The sequence below is a fragment of the Gallus gallus genome, chromosome 3 (genome assembly GCF_016699485.2).
Source record: "Gallus gallus isolate bGalGal1 chromosome 3, bGalGal1.mat.broiler.GRCg7b, whole genome shotgun sequence".
In the NCBI taxonomy this organism is placed as follows: Eukaryota; Metazoa; Chordata; class Aves; order Galliformes; family Phasianidae; genus Gallus; species Gallus gallus.
The window spans coordinates 17,232,865-17,254,561 of NC_052534.1; the positions used below are offsets into that span (position 1 = coordinate 17,232,865).

Sequence of the window (21,697 nt, forward strand, 5' to 3'; positions counted from 1 at the left end):
AAAGTAGCTGTCAGTAGTAGTTAAATTTAGGATTCTGTACATGCAACAGTGGATAACTTTATTAGATACTTAATTTCAATATGTGAACAACGTGACTCAACTGTTGTGCTGACTACACTGTTGTGCTGAACAGAACAACTTGTAAGGCAACAAAAAGCAAAACGCTTTGAGTTACAATAGCATCTCATTATGTAGACAAGAAACTATTGAATAACTGCAGCATTATTTAATGTATCGCTTGTCTGTGAAGTGACTCTTGCTGGGTTCTGTTTCATTTGTTGGGACTTCTGGGAGAGCTCTGGTCTGAGTTGTGAATAGCGTACTTCAATATTGGATGTTTCTGCAGCAGTGATATCAGCTGTGCTTGTTAACTCTTTTGTAACCTGAAGGCTTCCTTTCTAAGGAAATGGTGTACTCCAGCATTATGCTGCTTGTTCATCATGTCTTTAAGAAAAGCACCCAAGGTTTTAATTTTGAAAAAACACTGCTTGTATTTTAGTAGAGTGTTTCTTCTAATGACATTTGCTGAAATGGATTTCCTGGGACACAGTATGCCCCTTTTACTTTGTATGAGTTATGAATTAAGAATCTTTAACTTTCAAGAAAAAAACTGCTGCTCTGAGGAAAAGTATTAACTTACTGCCAGGTGGCTAAATAGTATTGAAACCTAGCTCTTGCTGTAGGTGCAGCTATCTACGTAAGGACTTGTCTACCTCCCTTTATGCTTTAAGGAAACAAAGTCTTCTTTCATGGGTGGAGCTTTTAACCTTTTGCTCGGGGTTGTTCCATTGGCAATTAGACAACTCCTGGTCAGCTTAAGGCAGAGTAAAGCAGAGTAGACTTGTGTTACTCTATTAGCAGTGACTAGACATACCACAGGAAGATGGATGCAGGTATGTGTATATACGATGTGGTTATCCTCCCCTGTCATAAAACAGGAAATGAGGGGATGCGTGGTGGTTAAGTGTTGCTCAATGGTCTTTAAACACTGACTAGGATGCACCTTCTAACAGAAGGAAATGGACTAAGAGTATGTAGTCATTATATTAATCAGAGAATTCTGGTTTAAAAAGTAGTTTTTCAGGGTGTTTGCCAGCCTGGCTACCACCAACTGTATATTAAAAGACTTTTCTTTTCTTAGGCCAGCTTTTTCTTGTAGTAAATGCAACTGTGCATTCACATAGGATATTGTTTTTAGAATAGTAACTTCATATCCCATTAGAGTTGTGTTGCCCTGTTGTTCTGAGCACCATAAAAACTCACTGAAAGGTTAATGCTCTCCGGGATACCTGTAGTTCAGGAATAAGTGTTAATGACTAGGCGTTAACTTTTAGTACATCCCAACACTGAACCTTCATAACTGCAGTATTACTTACATAAGCAGTCATCTGCTCTAAAAGCCTACGTTTACTTTAGACTAGCTCCCCATTTCTTATGTAATGGGCAAGCAGTGAATGAAGCAGAATGTGTCTCCCGATCTTAATATTTTGACTGTTAGCCTCTCCTCAGAATGTAACTAGAAGATTAAATATTAGCTCTAAGGAAATGCTTGGCCCTTTCACTAGTTTATCATATAACATTTAGTTTGATAAGCATTTAATGCATTACAAAATAGTGTGGCTTTGGTCCGGGGAAGCCTGTTTGAGTTGAACACTTAAAGTGTTATTAACATGATGAGGGTGGTGAGGCCCTGGTACAGGCTGCATAGAGAAGCTGTAGGCATTCAAAGCCAGGTTAGATGGGACTTTGGACAACCTGGTCTGGTGGGTGGCAACCCTGCCCATGGCAGGGGATTGGAACTGGATGAACTTCATGGTTCTTTCCAAACCAAGTCATTCTGTGATTTTGTTGTGTTATGCTCAAAGTTGTATGTGGTACTCTGCAAGGACAATTTAAAACAAACAAATGAAAAACGTACTATGCAATGAAGAAAACCCCACAACTTACTGCAAGCTCATGTTCAAGAAAGAATTTTCTATACATCACAGACATGTACAGTAAAAAAGCTGTTCCTGTCCTAATGAGGCTAGGTTTATTCCAGGCTATATGAAGCATAATGAATTATGTGAGGGTAATAGGACTATCTCTACAATAAGCTACGATTACTTGATACTGTGAGTTTTTTCAGACATGTCTAAGTTACCTGGTCTGTCACTTAAATGCATTCTTAATTTTTATTAGACTGGCGGGGTTTTGTTTTGTTGTTTTTATGTATCTTACTACTTTTGTTGTTGTTGTTCAATGCATCCCTTTCTTTTTTTTCCCTAGGAAACAGTTCCCTTGCTATACACAGCAGATACTAACGGAGCACTGTAATGAAGTGTGGTTCTGTAAATTCTCCAATGATGGCACTAAACTAGCAACAGGATCCAAGGATACAACTGTTATTATATGGCAGGTTGATCCAGTAAGTGTGCAACATATGTTAAAATGTGTATGTGACTTCCCCCCCATATATCCTTTTTGCTAGAATGGTTTGATTATTTTTTTTCTAAGACAGGCTAGCATGTACTGTAGCCCACAGAGTAGGGTATTTGTGTAGGATGCAAAAAAGCTGAAGATCACAGTCAGTTTAAGATAGTGAAGACACCTGAATACCCAGTGCCTGTAGGGTCTGAAATGTAGGCTTCTGGAATGGGAACTCCCTGTGCTCCCTAACCAGTGCTGCTGAGTAGAGCCTGCTAGTGCCCTCCAGGGGTGCTTCCTAGCTTGAAGGCTTTGAGAAGCATTGGGAGAAAGTGGAAGGAGCATGACAGTGTTGAGAGAGAATCACTTTCTTCTAAGTATTTGCTAACATATGTGACTAAATCTCTTAAATTCACCTGTTACTACATTTGAGTTTAGATAAATCTGTCCATCTCACATTACTTCTGAGTAATAAAACAGTGTATGCTTAAAGTTGTATTATTACAATGTACCACTTCACATTAGTTTCTGTTTTGTCTTGGTTTGAGATGACAATTTAAACACTTGGCAGAATCCACTCACATGTGAGACTGTACTCAGCTGTTACCTCATGTTTTTAGTTTGTATCAATTGTGAGCCACCCTTCCTCTTATATCAAATATCCAACAGATACAAGATTTGTATTTTCTACCTGTGTGTATTCTTACCTAAGTAAAAAGTGAATCCAAGATCTTTTAGAAATGTGATGAAAGTATGTCCCCATCTTTCATAACAACTGAAAGCTGTCAATAGACTTTAACACTTTAACGTATGCACACAAATAGCTGAAGTTGTTAATGCTTGTAAAACACTATCAGAAATAAGATTCTTACTGGTCTTAACAACGCATTTGCAGACTGTTAAGCTAAGCAGAAGATCAAAGGTTTTTATGGTCCCATGCAAACTTCAATAGGATTTGAGAGCTGAAATTGATCCTTTTGTACAATCTACCACTATGAGTTAGGAAGCTATGTAATTTTAGACCTTTTTGATGTTCAGATAGTGGGGGAGCTTACAACCTTTTGATCGTGTATAATTATATAACTCTTATAAATTAGCAAATTTTCAGGTGGAGAACCATTGTTTGGCTTCTGTCATGTTACTGGAGCCACTGTGCTGAGCCGAGAAGTACACAGTAACATAATCTGACTCTTGTGCTGAATGTGATTTTTGAATTAAAAAAAAAAAAAGAAAATAACAGCAATTCCAAGTAAATTGAGGATGGCTTTGCTGTCGATTTGTTACTTGACTTTGTATTGACAGCTTTTAATTCACAATATTCTGATGGTACGTTTCATAGTGAATTGCTAGCTAACCAAATAAATGCATTGTGTTTTAGGTTATCTTAACGCTTTGATTTGTGGGTTGTTATGGGAACAAAATCTCCAGTAAAGAGTAGAAAAGCTGTGTAGAGCTCTGCTTTCTGTATTTGAGTACAAGCAAAAAAAAAAACCCAACCAACCAAACAAAAAAAACACCTCTTAAAACCTTTGAAGGAGGTAGACTTCTAAATAACATGAAGCCACACACATAACTCTGATTTCAAATTTGCCAGAGCATACTTTTCACATTTCCTGTCGCAGCTGACCGTGTCTCTTGAGTCATAAATTTAATCAGATTCTCAGGCCTTTAGGTAAATAAAACTATTCTAATCTGCCTGTATAAGCTGTAAGGAAACAACCATCCAACTCTGGGCCAGTGATGGGGGCACACTGTTCTAAATGTGTTTCTTTTCCATACTAATGTATTACTTCTTTTTAAGACCCATCTACTTGTCATCTAAACTGTCTTAACCCATGCTTCTATTTTCATATTCATTTGCTCATTTCAGTGTTCTTTCAGCAGCATTAAATAATACCTCGAGTAAACTAGATTTGAGTGTGGGATGCATTATTTGACTGTTACAAAGTGTGGCAGAATCTGTAGAGCACTAGCATTAGACACCACCTTGTGTGAACTGCATCTTTGGTAGAACTTGCCTTTAACTTGTTTCTTACTGAAGCTTGTCTTTTATTACACTTTCTTAAAACTATTGACAGGTGTTTGACTTCTCAGCCAAAGAGCTTAATCATTGCAGACTTAATAGCTGAATAGTCCTTTCTTCTTCTTAACAAAAATTTGGGAAGTTATACGTAAGGGGTAGAAATGTTAAGATTTGTTTTGGTGGCAGATGGGAAGCAAACTGACTAAATTTGGGAATGTTTACCTGAAATACCTTTGACAGCTGTTTTAGTGAGAGCAAGACAAATGATAGCAGTTCTCTTGTATTTGGAGAGAAGGATGTGAGCAGTGTGAGAGTGACAGCCACAATTCCTATCATTAGGAGAGAGAAATGATACGCATCCTGTTCCTCTTGCCTCTCAAACGAGGTGCTGTAGAAGTGGCAGGCTACCCTTACGCTGGAATTAGTTAGAAAAAGAAAAAAAAAAAAACAGCAGTTGCAGACAAGCTCCAGGATGAGAGATGTCAGATGTGACTCAGTTCCTTTACAGATTGGTTCAGATAGAGACCCAGCAGTGTCTAATGCAGACCAGGAATAATGAACAGAATGAAAAAGGAGAGGTCTTGAGAAAGTCCATGCGTTTGTTCCTGCTATTTCTGTCCTTTGAAGATTGTTCTTAGCCCATTTTCTTCTGAGGTATTTTGTAGCAAGCAGAATGAGGAACGCTTCAGGCTGATAGAGTTGCTGCATCCCTTGCAGCTGATCCCAGAAAACAGACCATGTTGCACTCTTACTCTGTTGTTAGCGTTCTTTCTCTGGAATCCCAAGTCAAGAGATGCTCTGCTGCCTAATGCTAAAACAAGCAAAAATGGGACAGTCTGTGAAATCAAACACCTTCAAACGAGTCAGATTCATTTTGAAGAGAAGTATGAGGCAAAAACAACCCCTTCCCCAATCAAACAAAACCCAGACAAACAAAGAAACCTTCACTAAAATTGTTGTAAGCAGTTCAGCAGCATGTTACTGTAATTCAGAAGCTAGTGTAGGATTTTTTTCACAGTGTCTAGTTGTACTACTTATCCTCATAAGAAGATGCTCAAAAGTCAAGTTCCTTCGACAAGTCAGCATTAGAGCAGTTATAAGATAAAGCTCATGTAAGATAACTCTGCATGTGGAAAGTACGCTTCATTCACTAAGTCTGGTGGAAGGAATGCAGAGCTTGTTGTAGGCAGCACTTCTGAAAAAAAGAATACCTCACAAGTGAGCATATTTTTCTGTGAAATCTTTTTCTTGAGCAACATGCATGATACGCTCAAATTATTAAATGAAACACCTAATGGTGCAGGTTTGGGTTATTAATTCTGCTTAACCGTAACGGTTTTTTCCAACATGTTCATGCTTTACTTTTATGGAAGTAACCTAATTCCATAAAATATGGATGACAGTACTTCTGTATTCCAATAGAGGCAGGGACTTGTTTTGGCATGTAAGGTTCCTGTAGTATCGAATGTCATGTAACATAAAACTTTGTACACAACGGCATTTTGTGAGTTCCACGTTTGGAGGAATCATGGAAGATTAGAACCAAATACCCACAAGTTTTTGTTTGTTTTTCATTTGTGGGTTTTGTTTTTGTTTTGCACAAGCTTTTGCCTTATGGTCATACTCTATAAACTAGCAGCTGCTTTTCCAGTAAGAACTTATTCACGTGACTTGTAAAGTGGACTTGTAAAATGCCAGTGCCAAGTTGCATAAAGCAAAGTGTCCATGCTGTACTTGGACACGTTGTACATATGAAATCTAGTAGGAGCTCATTTGTATTGCCTCAACAGAATCTCTCTTGTTTCAGGATACTCACCAGCTAAAACTACTTAAGACATTAGAAGGTCACGCATATGGAGTCTCTTATATTGCTTGGAGTCCAGATGACAACTATCTTGTTGCCTGTGGCCCAGATGATTGTTCTGAGCTTTGGCTCTGGAATGTACAAGTAAGTGGTGACTGAGAGTATAAGAAATGAAACTGTGGTCAGCTTGCAGCTTTTTTTAAAAGAAGATATATGTTAATGTGGATGTGTGTGTGTGTGTGTGTGTGAATATATATATAAATCTATTAAGCATGAAGGATATCAATTTTTCAAACTTTCTGTACAAAAGTGTGAGCATAAAGAAAACAGGCTGAACTTTTTTCCCCTAATTTGGGAAACAGCCAACGAATTCTGTACTCATTTTGTACAGAACTGAAGATAGAGTTCAAGTCTGAATGCCTGAGACTGTGCGGCAATTCTGATGTATCTGATGACTGACTCTTCATTTCTAAGAAGGGACTGCACAAATTCACAAGGCCATAGAGAGCTACTGAAGAGAAGAACAGCAGAAATCAAAAGAAACAGGACAGAAATACAATCTGAGGAAAGAAATAATTTGCAGAAGATTTTAGAAAGAGTGTGAATCTTTTAATTTGTTTCTTGTTGCTTTGTGTCACCCTCCCAGTGGTTCTAGTGGAAGGTCCACAGAGACTCAAACTTCTGTCTTTCAGTTAGAAAATAGGGAATTTGGCCATTTTCTCTATGACTTCGAAAACCCTTTTCTGCTGTTGATTTTTATGGGCAGCTGAATTGATACAAAAAGCTTCCTTGGCTTCAGTTGTGGGCTGTATAGTCTTTATTGTACTGTTTAGACTCTGAACTAATTTAGTTCCCTAGAAACAAGAAAAAAAAAAAGTTTTTTTCCACCCTTGGAATACTTTTGTTCTGTTTCAATTTATTTAATTGGCTTAGTGAAGTAAATTGGCTCAGTGAAGAGCACTAGAGCTGGCATAAGGGAGTAGAGAGAAACCCTTACTGTTTTGGCAATAGTAAGCCATTTGTTGGCTCTCTGTCTTGTGGAACAGCAGTGTTATGAGCTAGGCGTGAAAGCTGAAGTTTGGCACGAAGAGTTTCAGCTCAGTGAGGAAAGCATTCTGAATATATATATATATATATATATATTTTTTTACTAAACAGAGTTTTGTCATCTGTTTTCTTTTGTTCTGCTGTAGCCTTCTCACTCCCCGTGATTTGTTTCATTTTGTATTTGCATATCTCACTCTTAAACTTTCTTCTGAGTTGAGTTCCCCTCTTTAAACTGCAATCTTACAGTTATCTGATGTACCCACTACTTCACCCCCCCTTGAGTTGAGGGACAAAATGATACATTTCCCCAAGTCAAGTCTGAGGAAATGCTGGAGATGCTGTGGTAACTCTCTCCTTTTATTGCATTATTTGTAGGGTTTTCTTTGTTTGCTTGCTTGTTTTTTAAATTAGCTTTGAAATGTATGTACCTCCAGCCATTGTGCAAGTCAAAGTTATCAGCCCTGTTCTGGGAGAGGGTTCTCCTGGCTGGTATCAGGCATTACTATCTTTATTTTCCAGACTGGGGAGCTGAGGACAAAAATGAGCCAATCTCATGAAGACAGTTTAACAAGCGTGGCCTGGAATCCTGATGGGAAGCGTTTTGTAACAGGAGGTCAGCGTGGACAGTTCTATCAGTGTGTAAGTTCCCTGTATCTGTCACACTGAAAACAAAGCTAGAAAGAAACATTTTGTCGCAGTCCAATGTGAGTTTTGATGCTTTTTTTTTAATTTTCTTTTGTGTATGTATTAAAAATGAATCTTCACAGAAATGCTTAAAAAAAAAAACCTTCAAATCCTCTGAAATTCGTATGAACAATACACAGATGCTACTATTTCAGTAGCATTTCTGTTTCTATGTAGTAGTTAGAAGGGCTCAAACACATTCACAGAGCTATTACCTTGCATAAGGGAGGATCTGTGGGCTGAAAGTTTTTGTCAGAGCATTACCAGGCCATTAAACAATAGTGCTTTTGCCCATATATTTTGTTTATTCCTCAGAATTTTGGTCACTTTTTAGTTCTTGCATGCTGTCATTGCTTAGTGTAAACAGAAATTTGAAGTCCTCATTTCATAATTAGTGTTAATTTTTAGATAGTGTTCTGCAGTCTCACCCATACTCTTATTTGTCATCTGAGTTGGTGCCTGGAATGATACTGCTGTATGCAAACCTCACTCACTGCACAAGTGAGCTTGCAGATTGCTCCCTGACATGATGTACTTGCTTCTTTTCTGGTTTGGTATGTGCAAAGAAGGGGATTCACACCTCTCCAGGACAGATAGTTACAAAAGTCTTCAGTTAATCCAATCCAAGTCCTAAATCATTAAGTCCTCTTCATTAAATGGTAAGATTGCTTTTTGTAGCTGCTGTGTGAACAGAAGGTGAAAAAGATGTTTGTCGCGTAACTCCTCCAGAAATCTGAGCCTAAAAGTCTGTTTATCTATCTATTTATTCATTCTGATCAGGACTTAGATGGTAATCTCCTTGACTCCTGGGAAGGGGTAAGAGTACAATGCCTTTGGTGCTTGAGTGATGGAAAAACTGTTCTAGCGTCGGACACACACCAGCGAATTCGGGGTTATAACTTTGAGGATCTTACAGACAGGAACATGTAAGTACCAGGTTTTGAATTCCTGGTTGTGTGAGAAGATTGAGAAGGCGTTTGGGGCAGGATGAGAAATAACTTCTTGGCATGCTCTCTGTAATAAAAGGAGAATAACATGGGATAAGAATTTGTGATTTCCAACTGCAGCTAGATGCGTTAGATCAAGGATTAGAAATAACTTCATAAGCACTGGAGTTTCTGTCAATGTTTTGGCATCTCTATCATTAAGTGTTGTGCTTGCCTCATGTATATAATATATCGGTATATTAATATGTCCTGCTTTGAAGTTAGGAGCTGTAGTTGAGGCTTCAGGTCCGTTTAGTCTTGAGATTTATTGTAAGTATAAGGAAACTATCAAACTGTTGCAGACCTGGCTAGTATTGACATAGAGACACACTAAATTTCAAATAGAAATTAGAATTCAGCACTGTCTTTCTCTGCTAATAGAAGAGCAGAGATGAGACGTGCTTTTTGTCATGGTGTTGCATTATTATTTGGTTAAGTGTACTCTTAACAGTGATATCTTTCAATTTCAGAGTACAAGAAGATCACCCTATAATGTCGTTTACTATTTCAAAAAATGGCCGCTTAGCTTTGTTAAATGTAGCAACTCAGGTGAGTTTGTGACAGTAAATGGAAATGCAAATAAATCTGTTTGCAACCACTAACTGCTTCTAAATGTCTTGATGGAAATTGGAATATTTGATATTAACCAGTTGTACTTAGTTTAATATGAAGACCTTAATGTCATACTACATTTATGAATATTCTCTGACAAGAAGGTAGTCTTATCCTCGAGACTGACTTCTTGAATTGATTTGTAATCAGGGCTTTAATACTATGAAAAATGTATTATTAAATGTTATTATCTGGCAATAACACAGAAAAACCAGAAACTGCAAGAACTGTGGCAGGTTGACACATATGGGGGGGGGAGTGTAGGAAGTGTTAGGATTAGATTAAAATACATGTATTTCTGGTTTGGGGACCGTGATTAAGTATAGTTTTCAAAATGGAAGGTGCTACAGCCAGGAAGTTGAATCTAGCAATTTGGAATATCTTTACTCTCTTGATTGAGTAACACTACCAGAGTTGTCTGAAGTAGTGCACTTTCATGTTTACACTTCTTATAGAAGTTTCAAAAGAATGCAGTGGGTAACGTCCAATGGTTTAAAACAAAAAATCTTCTGTACTTCTGATTCACAGGGAGTTCACTTATGGGACTTACAAGACAGAGTTTTAGTGAGGAAGTATCAAGGAGTTACACAAGGATTTTACACAATTCACTCATGTTTTGGGGGTCATAATGAAGACTTCATTGCGAGTGGCAGCGAAGGTAACATCATCCCTTTTGTACAGAAAACTGGAATGCTGTATCCTTCCTATACCTTACTGTTATAATGTTAGCAGCTGTAATCTCTAAAAGCAGGCAAATGGTTCATTAAATAAGTCTGAGGAGCACCGAGATTATAGCGTACTTCGAGAAGTAACTGTGTGCTAGCATAGAGAATCTTTTGAGAGAATGGTGCTAGGAGAAAGCACTAATGAATTTATGGTGGTGTCCTCTGAAGCATCTGAACAGTTTAATTAAAAGTGGGTGGGGTGTTCTTGAGGGTTCTTTCTGTGGTATGACGCACTGATGGCCTGAATCAGAAATACTACCGCAGAGTAACAGCCTCACTTGCCTGGTGAAGGTACAGGTGTGGTGAGGTGATTTGAATTTCAGTCAGAGTTGCCAGCTTCATTACAAAGGAGTAGTCTCAAATTAAGCAGTTGCTGACATAATCTAGATGGGTTCTTCCGTAATCAAAGGCTTTGTGTGGTGTGTTTTTATTCAACTTTTCTGTGATAAGAGAAGAAATTAGTTAATGGCTTGGGTCTTGAATTGGTTCAGTTCTGTTGCTGATGTAGTGCCATCACCTCCCACAGAGGTTATGTGCAGGGCTAAGGATTACACTTGAAATATAATCACTGTGTAACTCATGTATGTTAGGAAATAGGACCAGGACATTACTAATATCCTCTTTTAGAAAACAGCAAATACATCTAAAATCTTACTCTTTGACAAGGCCCGCTGGTAGATGATACTGACTGAAGGTCAGCATCTCCAATCCAGCGTGAACCTCTTTGTGGATCAATAAGTTCCCTATTTTCATTGTCTGTAAACTACTCAGCGCTGGTAGAAGCTTATGGCACCTAATTTAGATTTGGACTACCTAAGGCTATTGCCTCTGCACAATTTGTCATTGTTGCAAATGTGGCTACTGACAAAAACTCCCTATTTAAACAAACAAACCAAAACAATGAAACAAAAAGCGTAATGGATTACGCTGTCATAACCTCTTATACTTAGGAGGATGCCCTGTCAGCTAGTTAGACTCTTTCTCTTAACACTTTAATCAGTAGGGAGAAAACAAAGGTCTCTTTCTGAGAGGGAAATTGACTGCTGCCTTACTTTAGCTAACGTGTTTTTTCTAAAACAAAATACAGGCATTCTGACAAGCACCAAAATACTGGTTTGTGTTTAGGCTTTGATTCTCCCAGACAGCAGAGGCTTGCGTGTCCAGTATTTAAGCAGAGAGTGAATGGTGTTATTTGATGAATAGCGTGGATGTGTAGTCTCCTGAAATCAACCAGAACACTTGCATTAATACAAGTGTATGTAAAGGTGTTGTACTCAAATGAGCTGGTTCAGCAGAAGACAATTGAGTTATCACGTGATTCCGTGATGCTGTTCTAGCAGGTAGGTCAGAAAGCAAGTTTGTTTTGTAAGGGATTGGGAAGAGGAGTAGAGAAGGATTGTTTTGTTTACTAAGTCTTCAGAATGACTTATACATAAAAACCTTCCAAACATTAAAATACCTCAAGTTGATGTGTTAGTACTTAATGTTTCTGTAATGCCACTAATGCACACTTGTTCAGTTTAAATGGCTCTATTTGGAATATTCCAAAGGCTTACCTTGCAAGATCAGCCCACAGGTTTGTTAAAGGCTGCTGATGTACTGCTGGGGGGAAAAAAATAAATTACTTGGTCCTAAGTGTGGTTGGTTATAAAACACAACACAAAAACAACTGCAGTGGAGTGTTTGACCATTTCATTATTTCAGTTCTTGTATGTTGCAACAAAGAATTAAAAGCTTCCTTTCACAAAATAGGATCTGTGGGATTGTTTATTGCATCTCTTTGTATTTCAGTACAACTCAAGAATTAATTGTTGTCAAAAGCAGAAATAGCTTGTAATTTGAGACGTTAAGTGGAATATTCCTAAGTCTCTAGTAGCAAGATTTATTCCATTAACTGCAGAGCTGTGATCTTATCTAGTGAATATTAACGTGGAGTGATTGTAAATATTCTAGTACTTGTGATTTATAATCATGTACTAATCTGCAAATATGATTGTCTTAAAAAAAAACTAGTAATAACATAAGCGTTCCCTTTGAATAAGATTATAACTACATATTCTTAAGAGTAAGTAGCTCAGCTTGTTTTTTTTATCTATGTATTGGCTTATTTGCACTGTAGTCCCTGCAAGTCTTAAAAGGCAACAGCATGCCCCTCAGTGGAAGATCTTTGCCCATACTCTTTTGATCCCTTTCAGACAAAAGCAACTTAGTGCTGTTGCCCATTCAACAGATGCAGGTTTTATAACAGTGCCTATGTCTTTGTAATTGCCGAGAGCTTGCGTGGAAGTGCTGTTTGACGTGACAGACTGATCTGTATAGAGCAATGTTTCTCATGTTTTTCTTTAATGCACGTTTTCTTTAGATCACAAAGTATATATTTGGCACAAGCGTAGCGAGCTGCCAATTGCGGAGCTGACAGGGCACACACGTACTGTTAACTGTGTGAGCTGGAACCCGCAGATTCCATCCATGATGGCCAGCGCCTCTGATGATGGCACTGTTAGAATATGGGGACCAGCGCCTTTTGTAGACAACCAGGATATTGAAGGTGAGTCTGTGTGTGTGTGTATGCCTGTTTTCTAATTGTCGTAAACTGCTTCAGTGGGTCTTCTGTGCTCTGAAGAAGCATTTCCAAAATGATACTCCAATTTCTCATGTGGCCATATAGGTCTCAGTGACACCACAGTTTTCTCACTATTACATTTAATAGCTTATATAGACTTCTTAAACATTGCCCCTAGTGCTTGAAGTGCATGCTATGCCATTAACATTTAAATAATGCATTCTGAACAACTTTTTTTGCTGTCAAAATGCATGTTCTTCCAGCTCTTACTTACTCCTTAGAATTATTAGCAAGATGAAAACTAGGGGATTGTTTTGCAGCCTGTAGACTTCTGTCTTTTAAGTCGTCTTGTATTGGGTGCTAAGTGTAGATGTTACTTCAAGGAGAACCAAACAAAGTAATCAAAGAGAAATCCATTAAGTGTGAGCAGATAAGTAAACACTTCTAGTTCAGAATGTCCTTCAGGTGAAAGTGGCTGAAAGTTGGAAGGATGTTAAGGCTAAGATTCATCTCCTTTCCCTGTTCCTATGCTTTATGACTATTTCTAGTACTGGACTAGGTGGACCAGCCTTGCCAGTCTCATTTGTAACATCTTGAGTATAACACACAGGGACTCGGAGCCTATGCTCCAGCTTACTTTACTTGTATTTGGATTTTTGTTTTCTCCCAGTTACCTGCCTACTCACTTTATTATTTTCTCCAGAAAATGATTTAGTAAAGTCTATTCAAAATAGAAGTGATTAAAAACTGGATTTCTCACAGCAGTACATCTACAAGAAGTGTAGGTGCACAGAACATATCTCCAGCAACTTGGGAGCTTTAAATGGGTGACAGACAGCTTTGTAATTAGCACGGTCCCCTGGAACTTGAGTGCAAATGTATGTACTTCATTGAACAGGCTGCCCAGGGAGGTGGTGGAGTCACCGTCGTAGTGGTGTTCAAGAAACATTTAGATGTTGTACTGAGGGATGTGGGTTAGTGGGAAATATTGATGATAGATGGATGGTTGATCTGGATAATCTTAGAGGTCTTTTCCAACCTTGGTGATTCTATTCTATGGTCTCTTTTGCAAGAGGTGATTTTCATGTACCATCAGCTAAGGTGCTAAGTTTAGATATCACAATGGGTAATGATATCTAAAATTGCTAACTTCTAGTGTGGGATTTAGTTGCATTGTAAGTTCCAGTATTCCTATGCATGCTTAGTAAAACCTAACGTAGTGTATTTATGTAATGTAATTATAGAAATACTGACTGTTGATAAGATCTTCAAGGTTTGATTTCTTTCTCTTGTGTTTTTGTTTTTGCTCAGAGGAATGCAGTAGCATGGATAGTTGATGGCGAATTTGGAGCAGACGACTTCAGTTTAACTTAATTAGTCGTATTTTAAATGGCTTGGGATTTGGTGCAAACAAACATGATTGATAGCTGGACAGACATGCTCGTCATGAAAAAGAACCATTTCTGAAGCCCGGTTGGGGCCAAACATTTACCACCTTGCTTCATAGTAACCAGTCAAGATGAAGCACGTCGTTAGAACGTTGTTGGACACCGTGTTGAAATTACCCCCCCATCGGTTGTGAAGAACTGTGCTACATTCAGGCTAACCATTGAACTCAGTATATATTTTTCCCTCCTGCCTTTTTGTCTGGCAGGCTACTGTTCTTGTTGCTCTTCTGTGTAATGAAGTTTAAATGCTTGTTTGGAACACTTTATTTAAGAGTTTAGAAGGCTTGATAGAAAGAGTGCTTTAGTCTGAAGAGTATACATTGGATAGGAAAGTATTTCCTTCTCTTGTTTCTCAAATCTCTCCGCCTTACTTAGCTTGAGATCTTTGCAGCTTGGTTCATGGATTCTAGCCTTGCCCGTTGCGCAGTATATATAAATTGAGATAAACCAATGAACTATGTCAAAAGCACTCTCAATATCACATTTGACAAAAAGTTTTGTACTTTTCACATAGCTCGTTGCCCTGCAAAGGGGTTAACAGCACAATTTTTTAAAAATAAATTATTTATAGGATTAAAATGACTTCATTTGTATACATTTGGAATTAAACCAATGCAAGAAGAAATGTGGAACGTGGTATCACTGATGCTCTTCCAGAGTGTCTTGACACCCAATCAAAAGCAGTGGCTGGAAAGAGCTTTACTTAGGCAGCAAAGCTTGTTTCAGAAGGAGAAACTCAGTGTCCATATGAAAAGATAAATTGTATTATTTAGGGAAACAAAGAAGTGTTCAGAGTACACCAGGAGATTAAGAACTTAAACAAGACAAGGTCTTATTTTTTTTATTATATAAATATATGCAACAATACTGATAAAAGGTAAACTAAACCTCAACAGAAGAATATGCTGAATCCTTTCTTCACAAAGTCAACATTTTGTAGAAGTTATTAACATTCAAATCATAGGTAACTTGTTTTGCAATGGAAAACTGTTTATTATTTGGTAAACAAGGATGTTTAGACTTTGAGAATATACTTCTAAGTTTTCAGGCTTAAAAGACCCTCCTGGACCTTGTTGCAAGCTGGTGCTGTGAACACATTAATGCTTCTCTGAACAGTTCCACTAATATGCCATGTTTAGCAAAAAGACACATTTATAATTGAAGCTTTTTTTTTTTAATAAACAGATGGCCTGGCATCTCTATGCTTCTGCACTACACACAAATTCCTTGTGGGATGGCACTGGATTCCCTTTCCCACCTCGGGTAGAAAGGTAGCGTTGTTAGTGCTCTGAAGTAATGAGGGAGCAGGAGAGGGCATGCCACCAAGGACAGTGTGAATGCAAGTGTGAACTTACAAGATCCACAGTAATCTAGTGACATTAGTCATGTGTGGAAGAAGGGTGAGGGAAGGTTTGCCTGTGTTCTGGGAAGAGCAGTGTGGCCACTTTGATGAATGGGAATGTGGTGCTTAACATAAATAGTCCTTTTTTTTTTCTTCCCAAGAAAAATGAAGTGAAGGTCAGCAGGTCAGATTTTTTCTTTAGAACCCAGTAATTAGGTGGGTTTGCTCGTTGGTTGTTTTTTTTCCTTGCCCTGTGTGTAATCTGCTAGATGATTTAAGATTCTGATAATCTCACTGAAACCAGCTCTGAATCTGACATACTCACATTCAGTATCTCCAAAAGGAAGTAGGAACTTAACATTCTTATCTTCAGTTTAGTTCATTTGTCTTAAGGTGAATTGCTGAGATAGTAATTACCATTCTCATATGTTCTGGGAAGTATGTATGGAAACTGAAGACTACAAGTCAGTTCCTCTCCCATTCTCTCATTTTAGAGGAGCTGTTTCTGTTGCTAGTTGGACAGCGTAAGATCAGTCAGCCTTGCTCCTGTGGTGGCACTGGTGTTGCAGGGAAACAGAAAGTTTTCCTAAGGTCAATTTTTAGTAAACCAAACTTCTGGTTTAAAAAAAAAAAAAAAAAACACACCAAAAACAGTGTTTTACAGCTTCAAAACATGGTATAATTCATAAGCAGTGCTAGCATGTGAATCTTTAGAGGTTACCGCTGTTTTGTCATACTCTGAAACTCTGATTTTTTTTTTTAAATGAAGTGTTAACTAGTGAGAGTAAAGGGGAGGGAGAACAGTTCTGGTTTGGATGTCTCGTACAACAGTCTGGCACTACTTGCTTACCTCATACTCATTGGACTTCAGTGGGAACTTCAGGCAGGTGTTCAAGGCTGGATCAGAGTCTCAAGTTTAGACTGAAAGTCTCACATGCATTTCAAAAGGCATTTTTCACGTGGTTAGCAGTACCTAGACCAAAGTGAGGCTCCTTACCTGGTACAAGCTATGTGTGGGTACGTATGAGCTGATTTCTTTCTACTGCAATGCATTGTAAATAAAAATTGGAACCTAGTGCTTCTTCCAAAATCTGACCTCTTCTGGAATAGGTATGTACCTCTGAAGAACACTTCAGGTATTTAAAAGCAAGTTAGGGAGAAACGTGTTCTGATATCTCTGCTTTAATTTAGTTCTGTGGTGCAACTATGCAACATAAAGGAAGGCTCCTTTGTCGTATAGATGGCATTCTTTTCAACGTCAATCCCACCATATTGCATAGATGTCTGCTTATACCAGGTGCTGTGCAGAGATGAGTGAAAGGAGGGAGGAGTCTTTGCTTTACCACAGTACTTGGTCCCACAGTGAGGTTACACTACAGATCCAGTGGCAGTGAGAACCCATCTAACCTGGCAATTAAAGAGAAACCCAGACTGTTTCTAACATGTCATCTATTTTTCACATTCACAGTGTGTCAGTTGAAAAGTACCAATACTTTTTGTGCACAGATGATAAAATGAGACTATGGGGCGGGGGGGAGGGGAAACAAGCTTGCTCATTTCCAACACATTGATTTCCATGGGCTTAAAAATGTTTGTAGGCTGGAGTCAGGCTGGAACAACTACACACCTGCAATAAGTACTGTGTTTCTGGTGAACAGACCTTTGTTTTTAGAGAGGAAAATACTGTAAGAGTGTACTGCTCTTTTCTAACTTTCTTTGGTAAGCTCTCAGCTTAAAATCTTTGCAGTAGCCACAGGTAATTGTCAAGGCAGATCTTTTTATAAAAGGAAAAAAAAAGCGGAAGCATTTTATTATCTGAATGCTTGCTAGCTGTTCAGGTAAGTAATTTTCAAGGCACAATGGAGCACGAAAGGGAAAACAAGCAGTGATGCTAGATTTGTCCTTGTTTGGGTGGGTGGGGTAGTGGGGGGACGGGATACCTTGGTTTCAAATTCTCCATATTTCCTCAAGTTCTTCAACTTTAAAGTTGACTTCATTTTTATGATTAGAGCAAAGGTGCAAGCTAGAAAGCTCTCCTGATCTTGCCAGTTACTTCTCAGCTTGGCTTCCAACAGGTAACGGCAAATAAAACTCAGTATGCTTGGGAGTTTGTGTCTAGTTCTATCTCCTTACACTGATAAGCAGTGCTCCCATCCAGTATCGGTTATGAAGGCTTCTTTAGTAGGAAACGAGGACTCGTACAATTAGCCATAGTTTGAAGGGCAAATGTAGACCCACGTGGGGAGGTAGAGAAAGAGGAATGAAGATAAAAAGCTGGATTTACTGACAAACTACTGTAACTCAAGGGGGAGGAGGAAAAATGCACTTTCAATAGTTTGTCCATATTTTTTTTTTAGCTACAAAACACACCTGTATTTGCTGAACGGTTTTCTTCTTGTTGTTGTTGTTTTCTTTGAGACAATTGAGGAACGTCCTTCCCATAAATAGCTAACCTTCCTTTTTACCTCCTCCTGTCTTTTCCACGTTGGCTGGAGACCATTTTCAGCTGCCATACTTAATTTCGAAAACTGCTACTTTTAAAGACGTTTCGAAAGAACTCCTTTAACTCTGACACTTTTTTAAACAGGGTGGACTTAATTGAAGTGTGCAGTGTTGAACTGCTGCTGCGGTAGCTGCCTCTAGTTGTTGAAATGAACCGTAGACAAGTTTTTTGTTTGTCGATCCAGGTTATCTGGATTCAATGAGAAGTCCGTGAGAGTGTTCCTCCCATCTGGTATGAATGTGTGTGTGTGTGCGCGTGTGTTCCACAAACAGACATAGAACCAACTGTTCTAGGTACTTGTCATGTTTTATTGCATACTTGGAGTCGTGCGTATGTGAAGTGTCCTCTGACCTGAAGGTTTTGGTTAATATTGGTATATTTTTATAAATTGGAAATTCATCGTGCCCCGCCTTTTTCTTAAACATCTTTCATCGTTAGGGTCTATGTGCTAGATTTGAATCTCAACATTTTTAGGCACAGATGGAAAAAGTTATTGGCTCCTCAAAAACACATGGGACAAAATGGATCCTCAAAGCATGTATGTACTTACAAACCAAGCTGTAGAGATCAAGAAAAGAACTTTATTGTTGATCTCAAGATTTCTAAGTTGTCAAGATTTATATGGAGTTGTGGTGGAACTAGTTAACACTTAGAGCTTTTGGTATGTAATGACTATTTGCTATGGACTGATATTAAATGTTTCAAAGGATTGCGTTCTTAAACTTTCTGGATTTTTGTTACTCTCCTCGGATTATATTAAGTAGTTAAAATTTCTTTGCTATATTACATTAAAAACATAAGAACTTTGGGTCTCGTATTTATTTTCACTCGTTTTACTAATTATTTACAGAACACCGTTTTAACTTTTTTATTTTATAAATGTGTAGTATTTTAAACATATCTTTACAAATTGTTCAATTGGAACTACATTAACTTCTGATTTGTTTTTATTAGGGTTTTTAAAAAAAAAAAAACAATACACTTTTTCCATGTTGGTGCACAGCACTTAACAGAAATGTTTGTATTCCCTTTCTTTCAATTCAATAAACAGAATAAATAACTGGAATGAATAGTTCTTAGTTTCCTAAACTTCACTTATGTGACTGTCACTGGGACGTTCATTTCTTGATCATTAATTGTAAAGTTCTTCCACATTTGTAGCATTTTACTTCTTGATAGGAGAGATCATCTGTGACAGCGCAGCTGAAGATGAATTCTCTCGCTGCTGTGTGCAGTGCTCCAGTTTTTGATGCTTGGCTCTACTCTCCCCCCACTCTTCTTTTTGACTGTCATTGAGGCAGTTTAGCATGCTGCTCATCTGCATCCCATTCTGTGCTTACCTATGTTGTTGAACGCCTGCTCTATGAGGCTGGATGAGAGCCTTCTTCCTTAATGCTGGAGCTCGCTCAGGTATCACAAGCAGCTTGCTGACCATAACCCATCTATACCTACAATTCTTTTCCACATTAGGAAGGTGCTCTTAAACTACTTCCGTTCCTTGCATTGTTGTTTCTCCTCCTACCTTGCAGGATAAAGTTGAGGTGCCGTTGTGTTCTGTATGTACTGCTACTGCAGGCAGTTGTTCAGCTGTAGCTAGCGTTCTGCTAAGGGACACCTGTACCTCAATTTGCCTTCTACCTCCTGTAGGTTTTCCAACTTTTAACACTTTGGTGAATTGCATTCAGCTTTTTTTTTAATCCTTTCAGCTTCTATTTGGATTAGAAAAAACGTTTTTATGCCACCTCATAGTAGCACCTTTTTGTTAATGTTTATTCCCTCGCTTAAAGGTTAAGTTGTGTATATATAACCGTGCCTTAAAGGCAGCTGCAAACAGAACAGCATGCCTTATCCCTTTCCAGGCACTTGTTTTTGCTTCTTGCCTGGGGTGTGAGTGTTTATACAAGAGCTGCTAGATTGCAGACCCAACTCAGCCATAAATTATCCATAGCAGATGAAGGGAATTCAGTTTTTCTGGCTGTTCTCCACCAGCACCCACACACATACATTGCTGCACCTGTCATCCTATGTCTGCCTCTGACTGGTGAGAAGAGTGGAGAAACAGGTATGTGATTTCCAAGAATGTGACATCTAGGCATAAGTAAGATGTAAAATGAATTGTGATTAATTTTTTTTTAACTTGTTAGATTAGATTATTTAAGGGAATTCACGTAAAGAACTTACTGTTAGGTGAGCACTTCATAATTAGCTTAAATCCAAACTCCAAGGTAGGGCACTTCAGTGCTTCACACCTTGCCCTATGCTTCCCATGCTTCTTGATTCAGTCCTCTGCTACCTGCTGTGTGTCACACATGCTTAAGCTCTCTGCTCCTTACAGAAAGATGGCAGTTGCTGCCTCCTCTTAAAAGAAAAACCCTGTGTATATAATACATATATATAGAATGTTATCACATCCTATATCTATCACATTCACAACCATGTCAATGAATTAGGGGGAAATGTACTACCTTATTTTTGATTAATCCCTCTCAAATGAACTATATTTTCACTAAACAGTTTGAGTACTAACATAGTATCAAAGCTAATTATATTATAGACTGTGGGTAAGGAAAAGAGCTTATTAGCCTTCAAATGCTACAGTGTGTATAAGTTGTGGTCTTCGGATTCTGCTACTGAGGCTTTCACAAAAAGTCATTATAGACAAAAAGTCATTATAGAGGAATAACCAGAGGATTTATTTAAAAAAAAAAAAAAAGTTTGCATTCATAAACAGTGTATCTTGTTTCCTATTTGACAACATCCATAGCTGTTCTCCTTGGTCTGTTGTGGTTAGTAATTCATTTTTGAGGGGGAAGTAGTGAAGAATGCACTGTTACATTCCTCATGAATTGAGGCATGTGCTACCCCATTTTCTTTCATAGGTATTAACCTTTCCCCTCACCCTTCCCTTCCTGCTCCCATCTCAGAAGAAACACTTCACTAGATAGAGGGAAACAGAAGGTTTTTGAAGTGAGTGGTATCCTGTTTAAATGATACATCGCAGCTTACACTGACCTTCTAACAGATTAAAACCAATGTAAGTATAGGTGTTTTTTTTCCACAGGAATATAAGAGGCTGTAAGTTAAATACATGAAATTGTCTTTGCATATAAGTAAGATGGCTTAAATGGTAGGCAATTAAGTTACTACAAAAACTTTTCTCTTTTTGAAAGTGCTACTTCTCTCCTTTTTACAGACCCACGTCCTCTCTAAGGTTTGGCTTTACAAGGCAATATTTTCTGGGACTTGGTTTCACATGGTGTCAAGCAGAACTGGTGTGCAGCTGTGGTAGCTATTTCCCTAGTTATTTTCTAATGAGCATGCTTTTCAGTTGTTCTTGATATTTGCAACAGTTTAACTTGAGTTCCATCTATCATAAATTGAAGGCCAAACTTATCCCAGAACAAACATTGAATGCAAGTTAGCTACAGAAATTGAGCTGATTGAGAAATTGAGTGTTGTCTTTTTGCTGTCTGACCAAGCTGTTGCACACAGATTAAGGCCAATACACTCTGCTAACTGTAGCCGTACAACAAAGAACAAGTACTTAATGCTCA

General features: G+C 38.2%; 1 protein-coding gene across 5 annotated transcripts in view; it reads left to right on the forward strand.

Annotated features, from left to right (window-relative positions):
• Positions 1-19,209, forward strand: part of WDR26 (WD repeat domain 26) — a 32,603-nt gene extending 13,394 nt beyond the window's left edge. For 4 of the 5 annotated variants that reach the window (XM_040698253.2, XM_015283907.4, XM_046939580.1 and 1 more), the window contains 8 exons: positions 2,269-2,407; positions 6,237-6,377; positions 7,800-7,919; positions 8,745-8,890; positions 9,421-9,499; positions 10,091-10,220; positions 12,650-12,835; positions 14,162-19,209. In XM_040698253.2, coding sequence (XP_040554187.1) covers positions 2,269-2,407; positions 6,237-6,377; positions 7,800-7,919; positions 8,745-8,890; positions 9,421-9,499; positions 10,091-10,220; positions 12,650-12,835; positions 14,162-14,187 — 967 coding nt within the window. In that variant the 3' untranslated portion in view covers positions 14,188-19,209. Of the gene's footprint in view, positions 1-2,268; positions 2,408-6,236; positions 6,378-7,799; positions 7,920-8,744; positions 8,891-9,420; positions 9,500-10,090; positions 10,221-11,412; positions 11,628-12,649; positions 12,836-14,161 lie in introns of those variants that run through there. The other variant, XR_005858825.2, reaches the window with a different exon arrangement.
• Positions 19,210-21,697: the final 2,488 nt, after the last annotated feature.